The sequence below is a fragment of the Onychostoma macrolepis genome, chromosome 04, assembly GCF_012432095.1.
Source record: "Onychostoma macrolepis isolate SWU-2019 chromosome 04, ASM1243209v1, whole genome shotgun sequence".
Lineage (NCBI taxonomy): Eukaryota > Metazoa > Chordata > Actinopteri > Cypriniformes > Cyprinidae > Onychostoma > Onychostoma macrolepis.
This window is the reverse complement of record NC_081158.1, coordinates 13,951,970-13,966,502: the sequence shown is the minus strand read 5'-3', so window position 1 is coordinate 13,966,502 and position 14,533 is coordinate 13,951,970. Positions and strand designations below refer to the sequence as shown.

Here is a 14,533-nt window from a genome sequence, read left to right as displayed (position 1 = left end):
TAGAAAAAAACAGATTAAAAAAACGGGGCATTTATACCTATAAGCGTTGCACGGCTCAAATTTACCCGCTATAAAATGCATGTATTTTCGCGCTGTCATTTTCGCACCTCTAATATTTAAACATTGTACATTGCTAGGCAACACCTTTCACTGAATTAGCGGTTATCGGTTTCATAAATAAAGTCACAATGAGTAAAAGAAGGTGATTTATGGATGCCGAAGAGGTATTAGAAACCCTAAATACCATGAGTGATGGAGAGTCTGATGGTGGTGAGATCAGTGATGCGTCCTGGGTCAGCTCAGCATCTGACAGCGGTCCAGAGCCTCCGAGAAAAATTTGACTGACTGAGTCTGTTCTTCAGGACAGGATTGCTACTATAGTTACAGAGCATCAATAAACTTTGGATGTAAAATAATATTCTTTAGTCAGTCATCTCCCACAGTTATTATTATTGTTGTAGAGAGTGCCCTATTGGCAGAGGCTATTTACACTAATGCCACCCAAAAAAATTAAATAAATAAATAACATAAACTCAGTGGTACAGTGGTATAAGACGCATAGCAGGAGGATTTTTGACGCAAATGACTGGAGTGCGAATCAACCTTTTACCTAGTTTGTTATTCTCTTTTTTTCTCATCACATCGCAGATTGGAAAGGTGTTTATTTTCAGTAAAACACAATTCAAATTTTCCCAACAAAGTAGCATCAATTTGATAAATTTGAAAATACACTCTTTTGCGATTAGTATTATTATTGCATACTTTTAAAATAATTTTTCCTACTACAATACTGAGGTGCAAGTGTCTGACACTATTTCCACTAGGTATAAATAGCATCTAACTACTGCAAATAAAGTATTTTTTTTATATGTAAATATTATATATGGATATTTTCACTTAGTGTAAATAGCATTTTGCTAAAAATACTCCTATTTTCACTATAGTCACTGCCTTATTATTATGCCTTTTGGCTTGTAACTTTTCTGACTGCCATAGGTGGTCTATAGTTTCACCCTTAACTATAAAGACATATTTTCCTAGCAGCTAAAATAGCCTGTGGGCTAATATTATAAATGATCGTTGAACCCCTGTCTAATTTTAGTGTGTGTCACGGAGCCACCAGCACCAGTCCAAGAAATCGGGAAAGATGGCACAGTATAGACTGATCTCAAATCTGGTGAAGGCACTGGGAGGCAGCAAACCCGAAATATTCTCACTGATTCCGCTGGCCCCACACCACACGCAAGGTGCAACATTCAAGATAAGATGACAGCTTTTTTGTGCTTGTGTGATTGAATGATGTTGCAGCACATCCGAGAGTGCACAGTGGCTGAAGAGTGCACAGAGCCACTGAGGTCACAGCCTGGGAAATGTCCCTTGCTGAGCTGAAGGCATTCATTGCACTACTTTATGTCAGGGGTGCATACTGTGGGAAAAACATTAACATTGAAAGTTTCTGGTCTGAGGAATGGGGCAACACTATGTCAAGGAACCGGTTTAGGGAAATCATGCGCTACCTGGGCTTTGATCGGAAGGAAACCCGGTGCTGCCGTTTGACCACCGACAGGTTTGCACTCATGACTGAGATGTGGCAGAAATTCACACAGAACTGCATTGCATGCTACCGACCAGGGCCAGATATTACTGTTGATGAGCAACTGTTCCCCACAAAGGCAAGATGCAGATTCGCGCAATACATGCCCAACAAGCCAGATAAATTTGGAATCAAATTTTGGCTGGCAGCAGATGTTGATTCCAAATACATGTTGAACGGCTTTCCATACCTGGGCAAAGATGACAGCAGACCAGTCACACAATGCCTTGGTGAGAGTGTGGTGTTGAAGCTGGTGGAGCCATTTGTTGGTAAGGGAAGGAATGTCACCACCGATAATTTCTTCACCTCCATCCCGCTTGCCAACACGCTTCTCCACAAAAATACAAGCATGGTGAGGACCATCAACAAGAATAAGCGGGGGCTCCCACCTTCTGTGCAGGGGAGAGGGGAGCTGTTCAGCACCAAGGTGCTGAAAAGTGATAAAATCACACTGACTGTTTATCTGTGCAAGCCCTGAAGAAATGTCACCATCCTGAGCACTCAACACCAGCATGTAGCCATCTCCACAGACAATAAGAGAAAGCCTGAGAGGGTGACCTACTACAACAGGAGCCAAAGTTAGGGTTAATGTGCTCGACCAGATGGCTCGCCAATACTCAGTGAAAGGTTATTATTAGTACTATTATTATTAAAATTATTGTTATTATTATTATTACTATTACATTGTCATAGTAGTATTATAATGGACTAAATAATGCCATAATGTTCACTCTTCCTCTCTGTCGCTCTCTGTGTCTGTCTCAAGGTGGCACCCGTAGGTGGCCCGTTGCTGTATTTTCAACCTGTCCTCCAACCAATACGCCCGTATAGGTCGTTTGTCCAAATCCCTGAAATACGACCCATCAGAGCGTATACTACAATTGCGCCCCTATCGGCAACAGGACATTTTCGTATTAATGTTTTGTACTCTTTTATTTGCGTTATAGTTCGGATTTCGTGTAGCTCGGTTGGTAGAGCATTGCGTTATGAGATGATATATAATTACGTGATCATGCGATCATGGGTTTGATCCCAGAGAACGCACGCGCTCATAAAATGTGCACTAAAAATCATGATTTTGCACTACCCCCTGTAAGGGGTAGGTTTAGGGGTAGGGTTAGATGTGGTCATTCGTACTGTTACGGGGCTGACGAGACGAGAGGCGTGCGGATCCATTCGCAGGCTTTTATTAGGCAGAGACGTGGTCGTACAGGCAGGGTCAAACAATGGCAAACAGGTATAACATGGACGAGACAAAGAGTAGACAAAGACAAGCGTGGGTCGATGATCGGCGAACAGTATCCAAAGGGGCGAGACAGGAGAGGTAGTCAAAACGTCAGCGATAGTCCTGGCAGGGGAAAACACAATCCAACAAAGGCAGGGCTAGGCGAGGCGAGGCGAGGCAAGACAAGACAAGACTAGGGAAACTAACGGAGCTCTGTAGGGCAGCGATAATGTCCAGGGTTGAAATAGTGTGTGTGATGCTGTGTGATCAGGTGTGCGTGTGAGTGATGGGAAATGCAGTCCATGTGATGTGTGGTGTGACCTCTAGTGGTGAATGAACGGGAGTGCAGACCAGATTCGTGACACGTACGAATTAGCCACCTAGTAAAATATGTACGAACACTGTGAGATCGGTGTAAAAAGTCCACACATTGCATTTAAATAAACACGCATTTTGATTGGTAATGACAGTCATACGTCATTTCATGACGACAGATGCAACACGAGACTGTCATTATTTTTATGTGCGCTAGAGGGCACTTAACTTTAAAACGTAAATATAGGTCGTAATAAGGGCTTGCACAAACGACCAATAGGGTCGTTTTTTGTTGGAGGACAGGCTCCCCCAGAAGGGACTTCATGCTTCAGCTGGCCCAGGAGTTGTGTGCTGAGTGGATGGCATCCAAAGTGGCACCGAACGTGATCATTCCCCTGGACAGTACAGATCAGCTGAGGAGAATGACGTGCAGGCACAATGCAAACAGAATAAAATGTTTACCAAGTGCCTGAAGTGTTGGAATGTTGTCTGTGGGAAATGCACAGTCAGAGTGATGAATGTTTGCCCAAACTGTGTTTGAGCAACGTGTAGACCTACTGGAAATAGTCTCACAGCACATGTTCAAATGAAGATGTTTTAGCCTACTCATAAATGTTCAAACTTTTGATTACTTATCTAATTATTTATTAATTATTTAATGTTTTTTGCCATTTCAATTGTTTATTGTTCACTATTGTGTTGCTATTTATTCTAGTCTACCCGTTTCCTGAAAAAAAAAAAAATCCGATCTACGATGTACTGAATGAAACCAATTTTTGATTACCTGAAGTTTACTAGTGTTGTTATCTTATTCAAATTATAAATCATCTAACTAAACAAATTAATAATTAATTAGGTGAAGCTGTGCGCTTGAATTTATCATCGCATCATACATCCTATGCAGTGTGGTGAATTATTAATGTTCATTATTGTCTATAGGCTATTTTAGTAGTATATATATGATTAATTATAATATTACACCACCCAAATATGTAATTACTTCCTTCTAATTCTCGTTGTCAATGACATATCAGCAGCCAATCAGCAGCCTGGGGGTTCCCTCAAGCAGCCATCTAGGGAACGAGCCAGCTGTCAACTCTACTTGAATGCAAGTAAACAAACAAATCTCCATTTTGCTGGAAACTGGTGAATTGATCTGTATACAGTCAAAGATAGCCAAATCCCTGCTTGTGATCTTCCTCAGGTGAATTTACGAACTTGCAAAGAGTGCTGGACTTAAAACTTTCTTCCGACCGAATAAGTCATTTCCTGAATGTGTGTGTGTGTGTGTTTTAGTTTAGTTTACTGTATCGTAGATAGCAAATAAACTCTGTTTCATCGATAAAGAATCCTTGTGTTGTGTAATTTTCAAGTCTAAACATTTGCCAAGATCTTGCGTTACAGCTCAGCCTAAGAAGCTATTATTAACAGTTATTGTGACCTTTGGCCAAGGGCATAATATTAAGTATCAAAATTTTTAAGATATACTGATTTTAACGTTCACTGGACGAACCGTTAATAATGTATAAATTATAAGTTTTGAATTAAGATCAATTTAATCAAATTTATCGAATCTTTAACAATCGATTCCTCAAAAGCTGAAAAAAGCTTAAAGTTACTACATAAGGGTGTACAGGAGGATCTGGTGGTTAACGGTGTCAAAAGCAGCAGACAGATCAGGCAAGATGAGTACTGAGGATTGGGAAGCTGCTCTTGCCAGTCTCAGGGCTTCAGTAACCGAGAGCAGGGCAGTCTCAGTTGAGTGGCTGCTTTTGAAGCCAGATTGGTTGTTTTCCAGGAGGTTGTTCTGTGCATGGAACATAGAGAGTTGGTTGAACACAACTCAAGTGTCTTTGCAAATGAATGGAAGAAGGGATAGTAGGTCTGTAGTTTTCTATAAGTGCTGGATTTGAAAAGGGTTTCTTAAGCAGTGGGGTTATCCGAGCCTGCTTAATTGCTGTGGGAAATGTATCAGTGTGAAGAGAGGTTTTGATAATGTGAGTAAGCACAGGGATGACTGAAGAAGAAATGGCCTGAAGGAGGTGAGTGGGGATAGGATCAAGTGAACAGGTAGTAGGATTATTAGAAAGGATAAGTTTGGAAACGTCCATCTCCGAGAGTGGAGAGAAGGAGGAGAGAGAGTGTGTATTTGTTATTATTAAGTTATCATCGGTTTGTGGCGTGGGGAATTGGTCGCTGATGTTTCTTGTTTTATTAATGAAGAATATTGCAAAGTCACCAGCTGTAAGAGTTGATGAAGAAGGAGGGGGAGGAGGACAGAGAAGAGAAAAAGTGCGCAAGAGTAAGAATACTTGTTAATTTTGTTGTGGTAGTATGTCATTTTAGCAGTGGAGACATTTGCAGAGAAGGAAGAGAGGAGTGACAGACACACACTAAGGTTGGTAGAGAGGAAATTTGTGCCATTTCCTCTCTGCAGCCTTGAGTCTAAAGCGATGTTCACGGAGAACATCAGACAGCCAGGTATAGGTTAACTTCGGTGGACTTAAACAAAAAAAAAATAGTGTATTCACATCTTTGTTCAGTTAAAATTAAATACATTTTATTGTTCATTCATGTTTATTTCATGCTTTAAGTAAATATGAAAAGACAATCAGTTCACAGAGGCAAAACACATTAAAGATTTTTTTTCTTACAAAATGACAAAATTTGAAAGCCGAGACTTTGTTTCATTCCAGAAGTAACTGCTCTGCCTTGTTTGTCGGCTCCGCAATGTATATTTCACTGCGTGAGAACAAGATGTGTACTGTGAGAGTGGCATGGCTTGTTGAGCATAGCAACAGTAACTATGGAGGGTGGGTTTTTGCGAAGGGTCACAAATACAAATGGACAGATGTCATGATCAGCAAGCTGCACAACTACACTGGACTGATAATATACATGAACATGGTGAAGGTGAGATCCATCACTGACTACTGATGGCAGGGCAGTTTGTTCTTCAAAAAAAAAAGCTGCAACCACCTTAGAAATGGTTTGGTTCACTTGTGTCTACAGGTGAACAGGAACAGTTTCCAGGAGTGGCACAAAGGTGCATGACTATTTAAAACTCAAACTGTGTTCAAATAGTATGCTCAAAAATGCCTTTGACCGTAATTAATTATGTTTTGTATATATTGTGCATTATGTTGCAAATAAACTAAAACAAACAAAAATCCATTCACCTAATCTCCTTAGGTTCTTTCTACATTGATGGGCCCATTGGTAGAGGGTCTTTGTCTCTCAGGTGTGAATCATATCAATATTCATGACAATCAACACTTCAATCAACCTTGTATACAGCCTTGCTAACACAAAACGTGTCTTGAAAAAGTTAAATCAATATATTGTTTTCTGTGAATGAGTCTGCAAGGTGATTTTCACACCATTCTGTAGCAAAAACTATAGTCTACCACATGTAGTAGTCAAGAGTCTAGTGAACAAATGTGACCCTGGACGACAAAACCAGTCTTAAGTGTCAATTTTTCGAAATTGAGATTTATACATCACCTGAAGGCTGAATAAATAAGCTTTCCATTGATGTATGGTTTGTTAGGATCGGACAATATTTGCCTGAGATACAACTATTTGAAAATCTGGACTCTGGAGGGTGCAAAAAAATCTAAATATTGAGAAAAATAACCTTTAAAGTTGTCCAAATGAAGTTATTCGCAATGCATATTACTAATCAAAAATTAAGTTAAGTTTTGATACAATTACGGTAAGAAATTTACTAAATATCTTCATGGAACATGATCTTTACTTAATATCCTAATGATTTTTGGCATAAAAGAAAAATCGATAATTTTGACCCATACAATATATTTTTGGCTATTGCTACAAATATACCCCAGCGACTTAAGACTGGTTTTGTGGTCCTGGGGGCATATTACAGAAAGTTTCTTATCTTAGGTCTTAACTTAAGATATGATGTGTTGAATTAGGATTTTTTGCAAATTCGTATTACAGAAGCAAATCTTAACTTGATTTGGGATTCTTATCCTATCTTAGAAAATCGTATCTTATTTCTAGTTAGGAAATTTTAAATTGCACCATCAAGTTCAACAATCCACTCTCAGGTCTGTTACCAAGCAACCAACACTGTGCAGCTGCTGATGAGGTAAACAAAATAATAGAGGATACTTCACTGTTTGAAAATCGCCTTTTGCAAAAAAAACACAAAAAAAAACGTAAGGCATTAAGGCCCGTTCTCACAAAGGATGATAACTGTAAAGGTAACGATATTAGCGTCCACACCAGCAAATATCATCTGTTTATTTTAAGCACATGCTCATCTGCCGCTTTAAATTCTGGAGCTCCTTATAGCAGAATTGATTCTGATTGGGCGTCAGTGTTTGCATCGTTCATCAGCTGGAAAAAAATCGTTCTGAAAGTGATTCCAACGATATCGTTTCTCTGTGCCTTTATCGTTATAGCTGTGGTGTGGACTCTGCTGTTCTTTAATATTGAAAACGATTTTTAGAACTATATCTTTACAGTTATCGTGCTGGGTGCTCTGTGACGCTGCTCTGGTTGCAGTTCCTGTGCTAACTGTAATATGTTGCGCGGCAGTCTGTACTTATAAGTGTTTTGTCATCCTTGACATCCTTAAGCTTTTCTACCATTAAACATCTTCGTTCTTCATTTTCAATTATTAATAAATGTAATAGCATTGTTGGATAGCGGTTTTTCCCGTTATCTTTCAGATAATTTTGAAGTTAGGACAGCTGTGGGGTTGTCCTAAGGTTAAGACAGTTTTTAGGATTTTTTGTCAAGTTTTTGTAATACCCCCTTCCTATCTGTAGTTAAGATAGGATAATGCACTTAGGAAATGCTGTTCTGTAATAGCTTTTGTCCTAAATGTGGTCCTAACTGAAATTACCATGGTTACCAAACAGATAAGATAAGATTTTAAAGTTAGGATCTTTCTGTAATACGCCCCCAGGGTCACAAATGTCCAGTATGTGTTTTTTGGTCATATTTCAATTTGCGTACCTAACTAGTCTTCTAGCTTGCTACAATCTATCACGCTCCCTAAGGTCGCAAAACTCTGGACTTTTGGTAGTACCTACACTGAAAAAAATAAGAAGTTAAGTTTACTTCATTTTTATTTTGCAAGTTTTTGCACGCATATTTTTAAAGTAAAATTTAAATACGGAAATAAGTAAAATCTGCTTAACTAAGTTATCTAAAATTAGTAAAGGAAATTAGTAAAATTTAACGTGGCCAGGTAGAGTTTAATGAGTAATTTCTACTTAATTATTTTAAGTTTACCCTACAATACTCAAGTACATTTCACTCAGTCACAGTTTGTAAACTTTACTCAAACAACATAGCACTGAAAAAAAATGCCTATAAAGCATGTGGTTAAGTTACAAGCACGTATGTAAGCAAGTAAACTGCTCGTTATTCATTTTAAGGTAATATGTTGACTCAATATAGTTATTAACTGAATGACCTGAATACTTGGCACATGATACACAATGACGGTGACAATCAGTGAATAGTGTTTGAGTATGAATGGGTCATTTTGAGTAAAAAATTAACTCCAGATGTCACAAAACAGCAAGTTACTTAACCTAACAACAAAAGCAACCACAAAACAGTGTAAATACATCTGGAAAACAGAAACAACAAAAAAATTACCTTATTAATTATTCATGCCCAAGTGCATGATGGGAACAACGGGATCATGATGTTGATATTTACTTAAACAATATTTGTAAAAATAAACAATTCCAAGTAAAATATACTTATAAGTTCAAACTTTAAATTCTACAAGCTTAAATTGAGTACTAATATTGAATTTACTCTTTTATTTAAATTCTTGCCTGAACTAAGTTATTTAATGTAGAAATAACATTTGTTTTTCTGTAGTATTTACTTCACCATCAATTTTTTTTTTTAATCAGTGTAGGATAGCAAAGTCCACTAAAGGAGGTAGAGCTTTTTCGCATTTGGCTCCCAAACTCTGGAATAGCCTTCCTGATAACGTTCGGGGTTCAGACACACTCTCTCTGTTTAAATCTAGATTAAAGACATCTCTTTAGCCAAGCATTCATATAATTAATCTCATAATCTTGCACTGCAGTTAAATCTGATCAAATGCACCTTACAATTCTTTAGCTTGGGTTGAACAAATAATTTTTGCTTGGTTGGAATAGCAGCTACACTAATTATGTCTCTATTTGTTTCTCTGTTTCTGCCACGGGATGTAACTAGGAAGCTTCAGTCTGGATCGCACACCTGAGAAGAGATGATGCCAACCCCTCAGAGGACCTCAGATGATGCTAACCCTGAAACAACACAGAACTACCAAATTTTGCTATAAGTTTGATCGCAACATATAATCATTGCTATTAATAGTGTTCATGTTTTATTACATCATTAACTGATTTTTACCGTACATTTTTGCCATATTTACATCAATTTGGCATAGTCACCACTGATAAGCTATTACTAAATATATTGTAGAAACTTAATTTCCTGTAAAGCTGCTTTGCAACGATTTGTATAGTGAAAAGCGCTATACAAATAAATTTGAATTGAATTCAAAAGACATGCATAATGTGTGATTAGGACATGATAGTCAAATTTGTGGGTTACATACATAATAGGAAGTTAAGCAATGGACTGATATTCGTTTATAAGTCATTTTAAGATGATTTTAGATGCATCTACATAGAAAGGCAGTTTCTGTGCCATTCTGTGAAGTGAATGTGTTCTGTGAAGACCAAAGAGGTTAAAAGGTCTCATAAGGAATCTCAGTCTGGTTCTTGTCCTCTAGGTGGGGGGAAGTCAATCCAAAGAGCTTGTGATAGTGATTACTATCATGGATTTACATGTTATGGTCATGCTGTGCATCTCTTTGACCATCAATCTTGGTTACTTGCCCCAAATTTGACAAACTCCTTCCTGAGTTGGGATTATCAATAAGTGTTCTTTTGTGTTAATGTTGCAAGCTGTTTTGTGAAAGAGTCGGTTGGTTAGGCTTGCTTCAGACTGGCTGGCGCTAGGATCTGATTTACGAACATCCTGTTGTCTTGGGCTTCTTTGTGGAATTCGGCTCCTTGTGTTTCAATGCTCTGATTGAATCTTAAAGGGGTCATCGGATGCCCATTTTGCACAAGTTGACATGATTCTTTAGGGTCTTAATTAAAAGCCTATAACATACTTTGGTTAAAATTTCTCAATGGTAGTGTAAAAAACACCTTTTTTACCCTGTCAAAATCAGCTCTGTTTTCAGCAAGCTGTTTTTGGTCCATGCTGCTTTAAATGCTAATGACTCTGCTGACCTCTCCCCTCTCTTCCGTGGGGTGACTAGTAGGGGTGTGAATCGGCACTGGTTTCACGATTCAATTCGATTACGATTATCATGTCAACGATTCGATTCAATTCGATATCACAATGCATCACGATTATATAAAATTTATTTTGTGCATTTTTATTAAATTATATAAGCAGGCTACTTTAATTAATTAATATATATAATTAATTAATTAATTAATTATTGTTAAGAATTAAAAGTAAATATAGCTTCAAAACATACAAGCAAATATAAAGTAATAAAGGGGGAAAAGACGATTACAAGTGATGAACAAAAAACACTTTCAGTAGCCTATCTGGGACTTTAAGTATCGAAAGTTTACAGATTCCTCAGCATTATTGCCATTTGATTATTACTGATGAGATCATAGACACTGGCAGCTTTAATAGACTGCATTCACACTAATGCACAAATCTATTTCCACATATCAGATGTTTTGTCCTGTTCTGAAAACTGATTGTTTACATCAATTTCATATCATAATAGTAATGCAGTGCATTTAAATGCAGCCGCGATTGACAAACAAACACAAAGACCACGAGGAAGTCTGTCAGTAGTACGCGAGTTTCTAATACGTACTGCATTCCAAATGGCAGAAATGAAAGCATATCTAAAGTAAAAGACTAAAATAACAGGAAGTTGGAAGCACAAGCAATCTCATAGCGCATTTTCTGTGCAATGAAGCCTGCCGCGATTGTCTCTAGAACACACATGCCATTTGCGGGAACAAGCCAAGCTCAGATTTTTAAATAGAGTGCATTTTTAATACTCGCCTGACAAGCCCATATGCGAATGACGTCATAAGTTATAATCGATTATGGTCCATTATACTACGGGGCCGTTGAATGCTTGAATCTGATTGGCTGATGAACGTTCTAAGGTGTGCAATTATTTTCAGGGAACCGCACGGCGAACGTAGTTCCAGGCAGCTCTTGACCACATTACATGACCATATCACTTCGCCAAATGATTTCTGTTATTTCAAAGGTCTTACAACAGCAAAATAACCAAGACCCACAACGACACTGGCCAAATAAATAAATATAGTAAACAATATGATAAAAATGGCAGATCATGTCCATGTTTTTGCCACAAAATTTCGCTTTATTATGTACGGAAAGTACATACTCTATCTCTCCCGCTCTCTCTCCCTCATACCGCACACACATAACAGTTACAGTTTGCACACACACTAGCATACATCGCGCTAATGTTGTTAGCGCTACTCTGACGATTTTATCAGTAAACAGCTTGAAAACTACATGATTTCTCACAAGCGAGGTAACAACAACGGCGCTGTTCGTGAACAAAAGTAACTAAGTTTCACTATAACTAGAGACATTGCTGCCGAACACTATTGAGAGATGCACAGAGGTAATTTATTATTTTTTTTACTCTCCCTCTCTCTCATAACTTAGTTATTAACTGTATTAACTGCATTAATCTGTTATCAACGGCTCAAACCTCCGTTACTAGGTTTAAAATGACGTTTCGGAATTAGCAAAGGAGACGTTGGATGAAATGCGGAAGAAATAATCCTACTCACAATAGCGATTTAAGTAGAAATACTGGACGAATGCCTTGAAATACATCATCTGATCGATGTCTTGAGGTGTGGCAACCGTAGTATAAGCGGAATAATTGACTTTGGTCCGTTGAATTATTAGAAAAATAATGCACACCCGAGGTGGTGATGCGGTCACGACGCGAAGCGGAGTGGCCGTTACACCTCGGGTGTGCATTATTTTTCTAATAATCCAACGGACCAAAGTCAATTATTCCTTACTTACTGCATCAATGCAGAAGATGCATCGATGCAACGATTAATTTTGACACCCCTAGTGACTAGCAGTACTATTTACCATAGACATGCATATATATGCTGCTTACTTTAGCCGCAAAACTGGTTAACTAGCACGTTATTAGGAAAGGCGATTTGCAAAGATTCATAAAAACCGTTATACTCACTTCTTCTGTAGATGAAGTTGGATCATGAATGATTCGCGCGAACATAGACGCATTTAGGCATAGCGCATTCTCTTCAAAGCGAAAGTAAGGTTAATCCTCTGCGTCTTCAGCGGTTCAGATGTCAGGAGTAAATGACGACTGCTTTATTCATTATTACATCCAACAACAACACACCTCGATCACTTAATCTGAGACATCTTGTCTTCCCCTGCACTGGAGTCAACACAATGGTGGTTGGACTGTTTACAGCTCACTCAGTTCACTCAGCTCACTCAGGGCGGGTCTAAGGTAAGATGGTCTTGTCAATCAACTATCGTGGGAAGGGCCTGTACAGAACTACGTCATTCTGACAGGGATCTCAGAACAGCCTGATTTGAGAAAGGGGATTTTAAAATAGGGATCTTAAAAAAAAACGCTTGGTGGATTTTTACTATTATAGGATGGATGTGTACACACACTTCCAACAAACATTTATGTTCAAACAACTTGAAAAGTAAATTTTGCATCCGATAACCCCTTTAAATTGTCTGATTCGCTCTGATACCCTACACTACTTGTTTTATTTTTATTTATTATAAAAAAAAAACTTGCTACGTGTACTATGTTAGACTAACCAAAACTTGTCATATCACTTACAAATTATTGCTCTTTTGTTGGTTTTGATTGTTTCTGTTGCTAAATGATTAAATGTAAATGTATATATAATTGTAAAAAAAAAAAAAAACTTTGCCATGTAATTGTAAACATGTAAAAGAAAAAGAAAATTATATACAGCAGGTAAAATAAGTATTGAACACGTCACCATTTTTCTCAGTAAATATACAGAAAATTTCATGTCAGCAGCACATTTAAAATATATTTACCAGGAAAAATGGTGATGTGTTCAGTACTTATTTTACCTGCTGTATATGCAAATGTAAATATATATGACTGTTATATATATGTTTATTGAATGTTTCAATGTTGATGGAAATGACAAAGTCATTTAATTTGATTCATACCACAATGCTGTCAACTGAACTTAATTTGTACTGAATCTTGAACATTCTTATAAAAAGGGATCATTCCTCCTGAACAATTCCGGTGGTAATGCTGAAGTTTTAATTGACTGAACACACTCTGGGAGCAATAAGATTATTTTTTTTAGGAATTGCTGGAGATATGTAGTTCCAGACATGGGAGGAAGATAGTAATAGATAGAATGGACAAATTACCTGGTAGCTGTCCATTGATTATTCCTCCTGTGAAATACAAAATAAATCCATTATTGGAAAGCATAGTTAGTTTACTTATTTAAATATAATAACATTAGATTCTTGGTCGCACTTCTGTATTGCCAGAGCTGTAAACCCCTCACCATTAATCAGCAGCAGTAGAGACACACACAATGAGATTAAAAACCTCATTATGAGAAACTGGACCTCCTGCACCTGAACATTTATATGAATGCAAACAGACAAACATACACATTTTAAATGCGTTTAAAAATTAAAAATAAAGTCAATTAAGAAGCAAACATAGTATAAAATAAACATTATTAAAAACGTAAAACATGATGTACACACAATGTACACACACACATTTTTGTGAAAATACAATCTTCGGGAAAAGTATTTATGTATTTTCACAAAGAGAATTACTATTTTTAAAAATCTAATATAAGCAGAAGGGATGAAATAAAGAAAGTTATTTTACCAGAGACAAATGCAGAGAAGAACAAACTCAAGGAGATTCTCTCTTCAGCAGCTTTACCAGAATACGCTGCTGTTGAACTGGAGGTGTCAGAATATGATCAGTGCCTTTATTTATAAATGTGGGCAGACCATGACTAAAACTAAAGATATCACTTAACAATACCTTAAAACCAGTTTTACATTCCACAACTATTGTGTTTGTCATTTAATCCGTGTCCCCATTAGTCTCCTTTATTTATATAGCATGTTATACAAAAGAGGTTGTTTCAAAGCAGCTTTACAGGAATAAACAGGAAAATAATGATTCAATTATGCAATCAGAGATGTAAAGCAGTTCTAAAAAGAAAATACTATCATTGTTCAGCAGAGGTCAGTTCAGTGATTAGTTTCTTTCAATAACTGTAAAGATCACCAAA

General features: G+C 37.4%; 1 protein-coding gene across 1 annotated transcript in view; it reads right to left on the bottom strand.

The window, feature by feature from the left end:
* LOC131538960 (deleted in malignant brain tumors 1 protein-like) overlaps positions 1-13,844 on the bottom strand; it is a 54,536-nt gene extending 40,692 nt beyond the window's left edge. Inside the window, 2 exon segments of the mRNA XM_058773176.1 lie at positions 13,638-13,664; positions 13,781-13,844. Coding sequence (XP_058629159.1) covers positions 13,638-13,664; positions 13,781-13,829 — 76 coding nt within the window. The 5' untranslated portion in view covers positions 13,830-13,844.
* Positions 13,845-14,533: the final 689 nt, after the last annotated feature.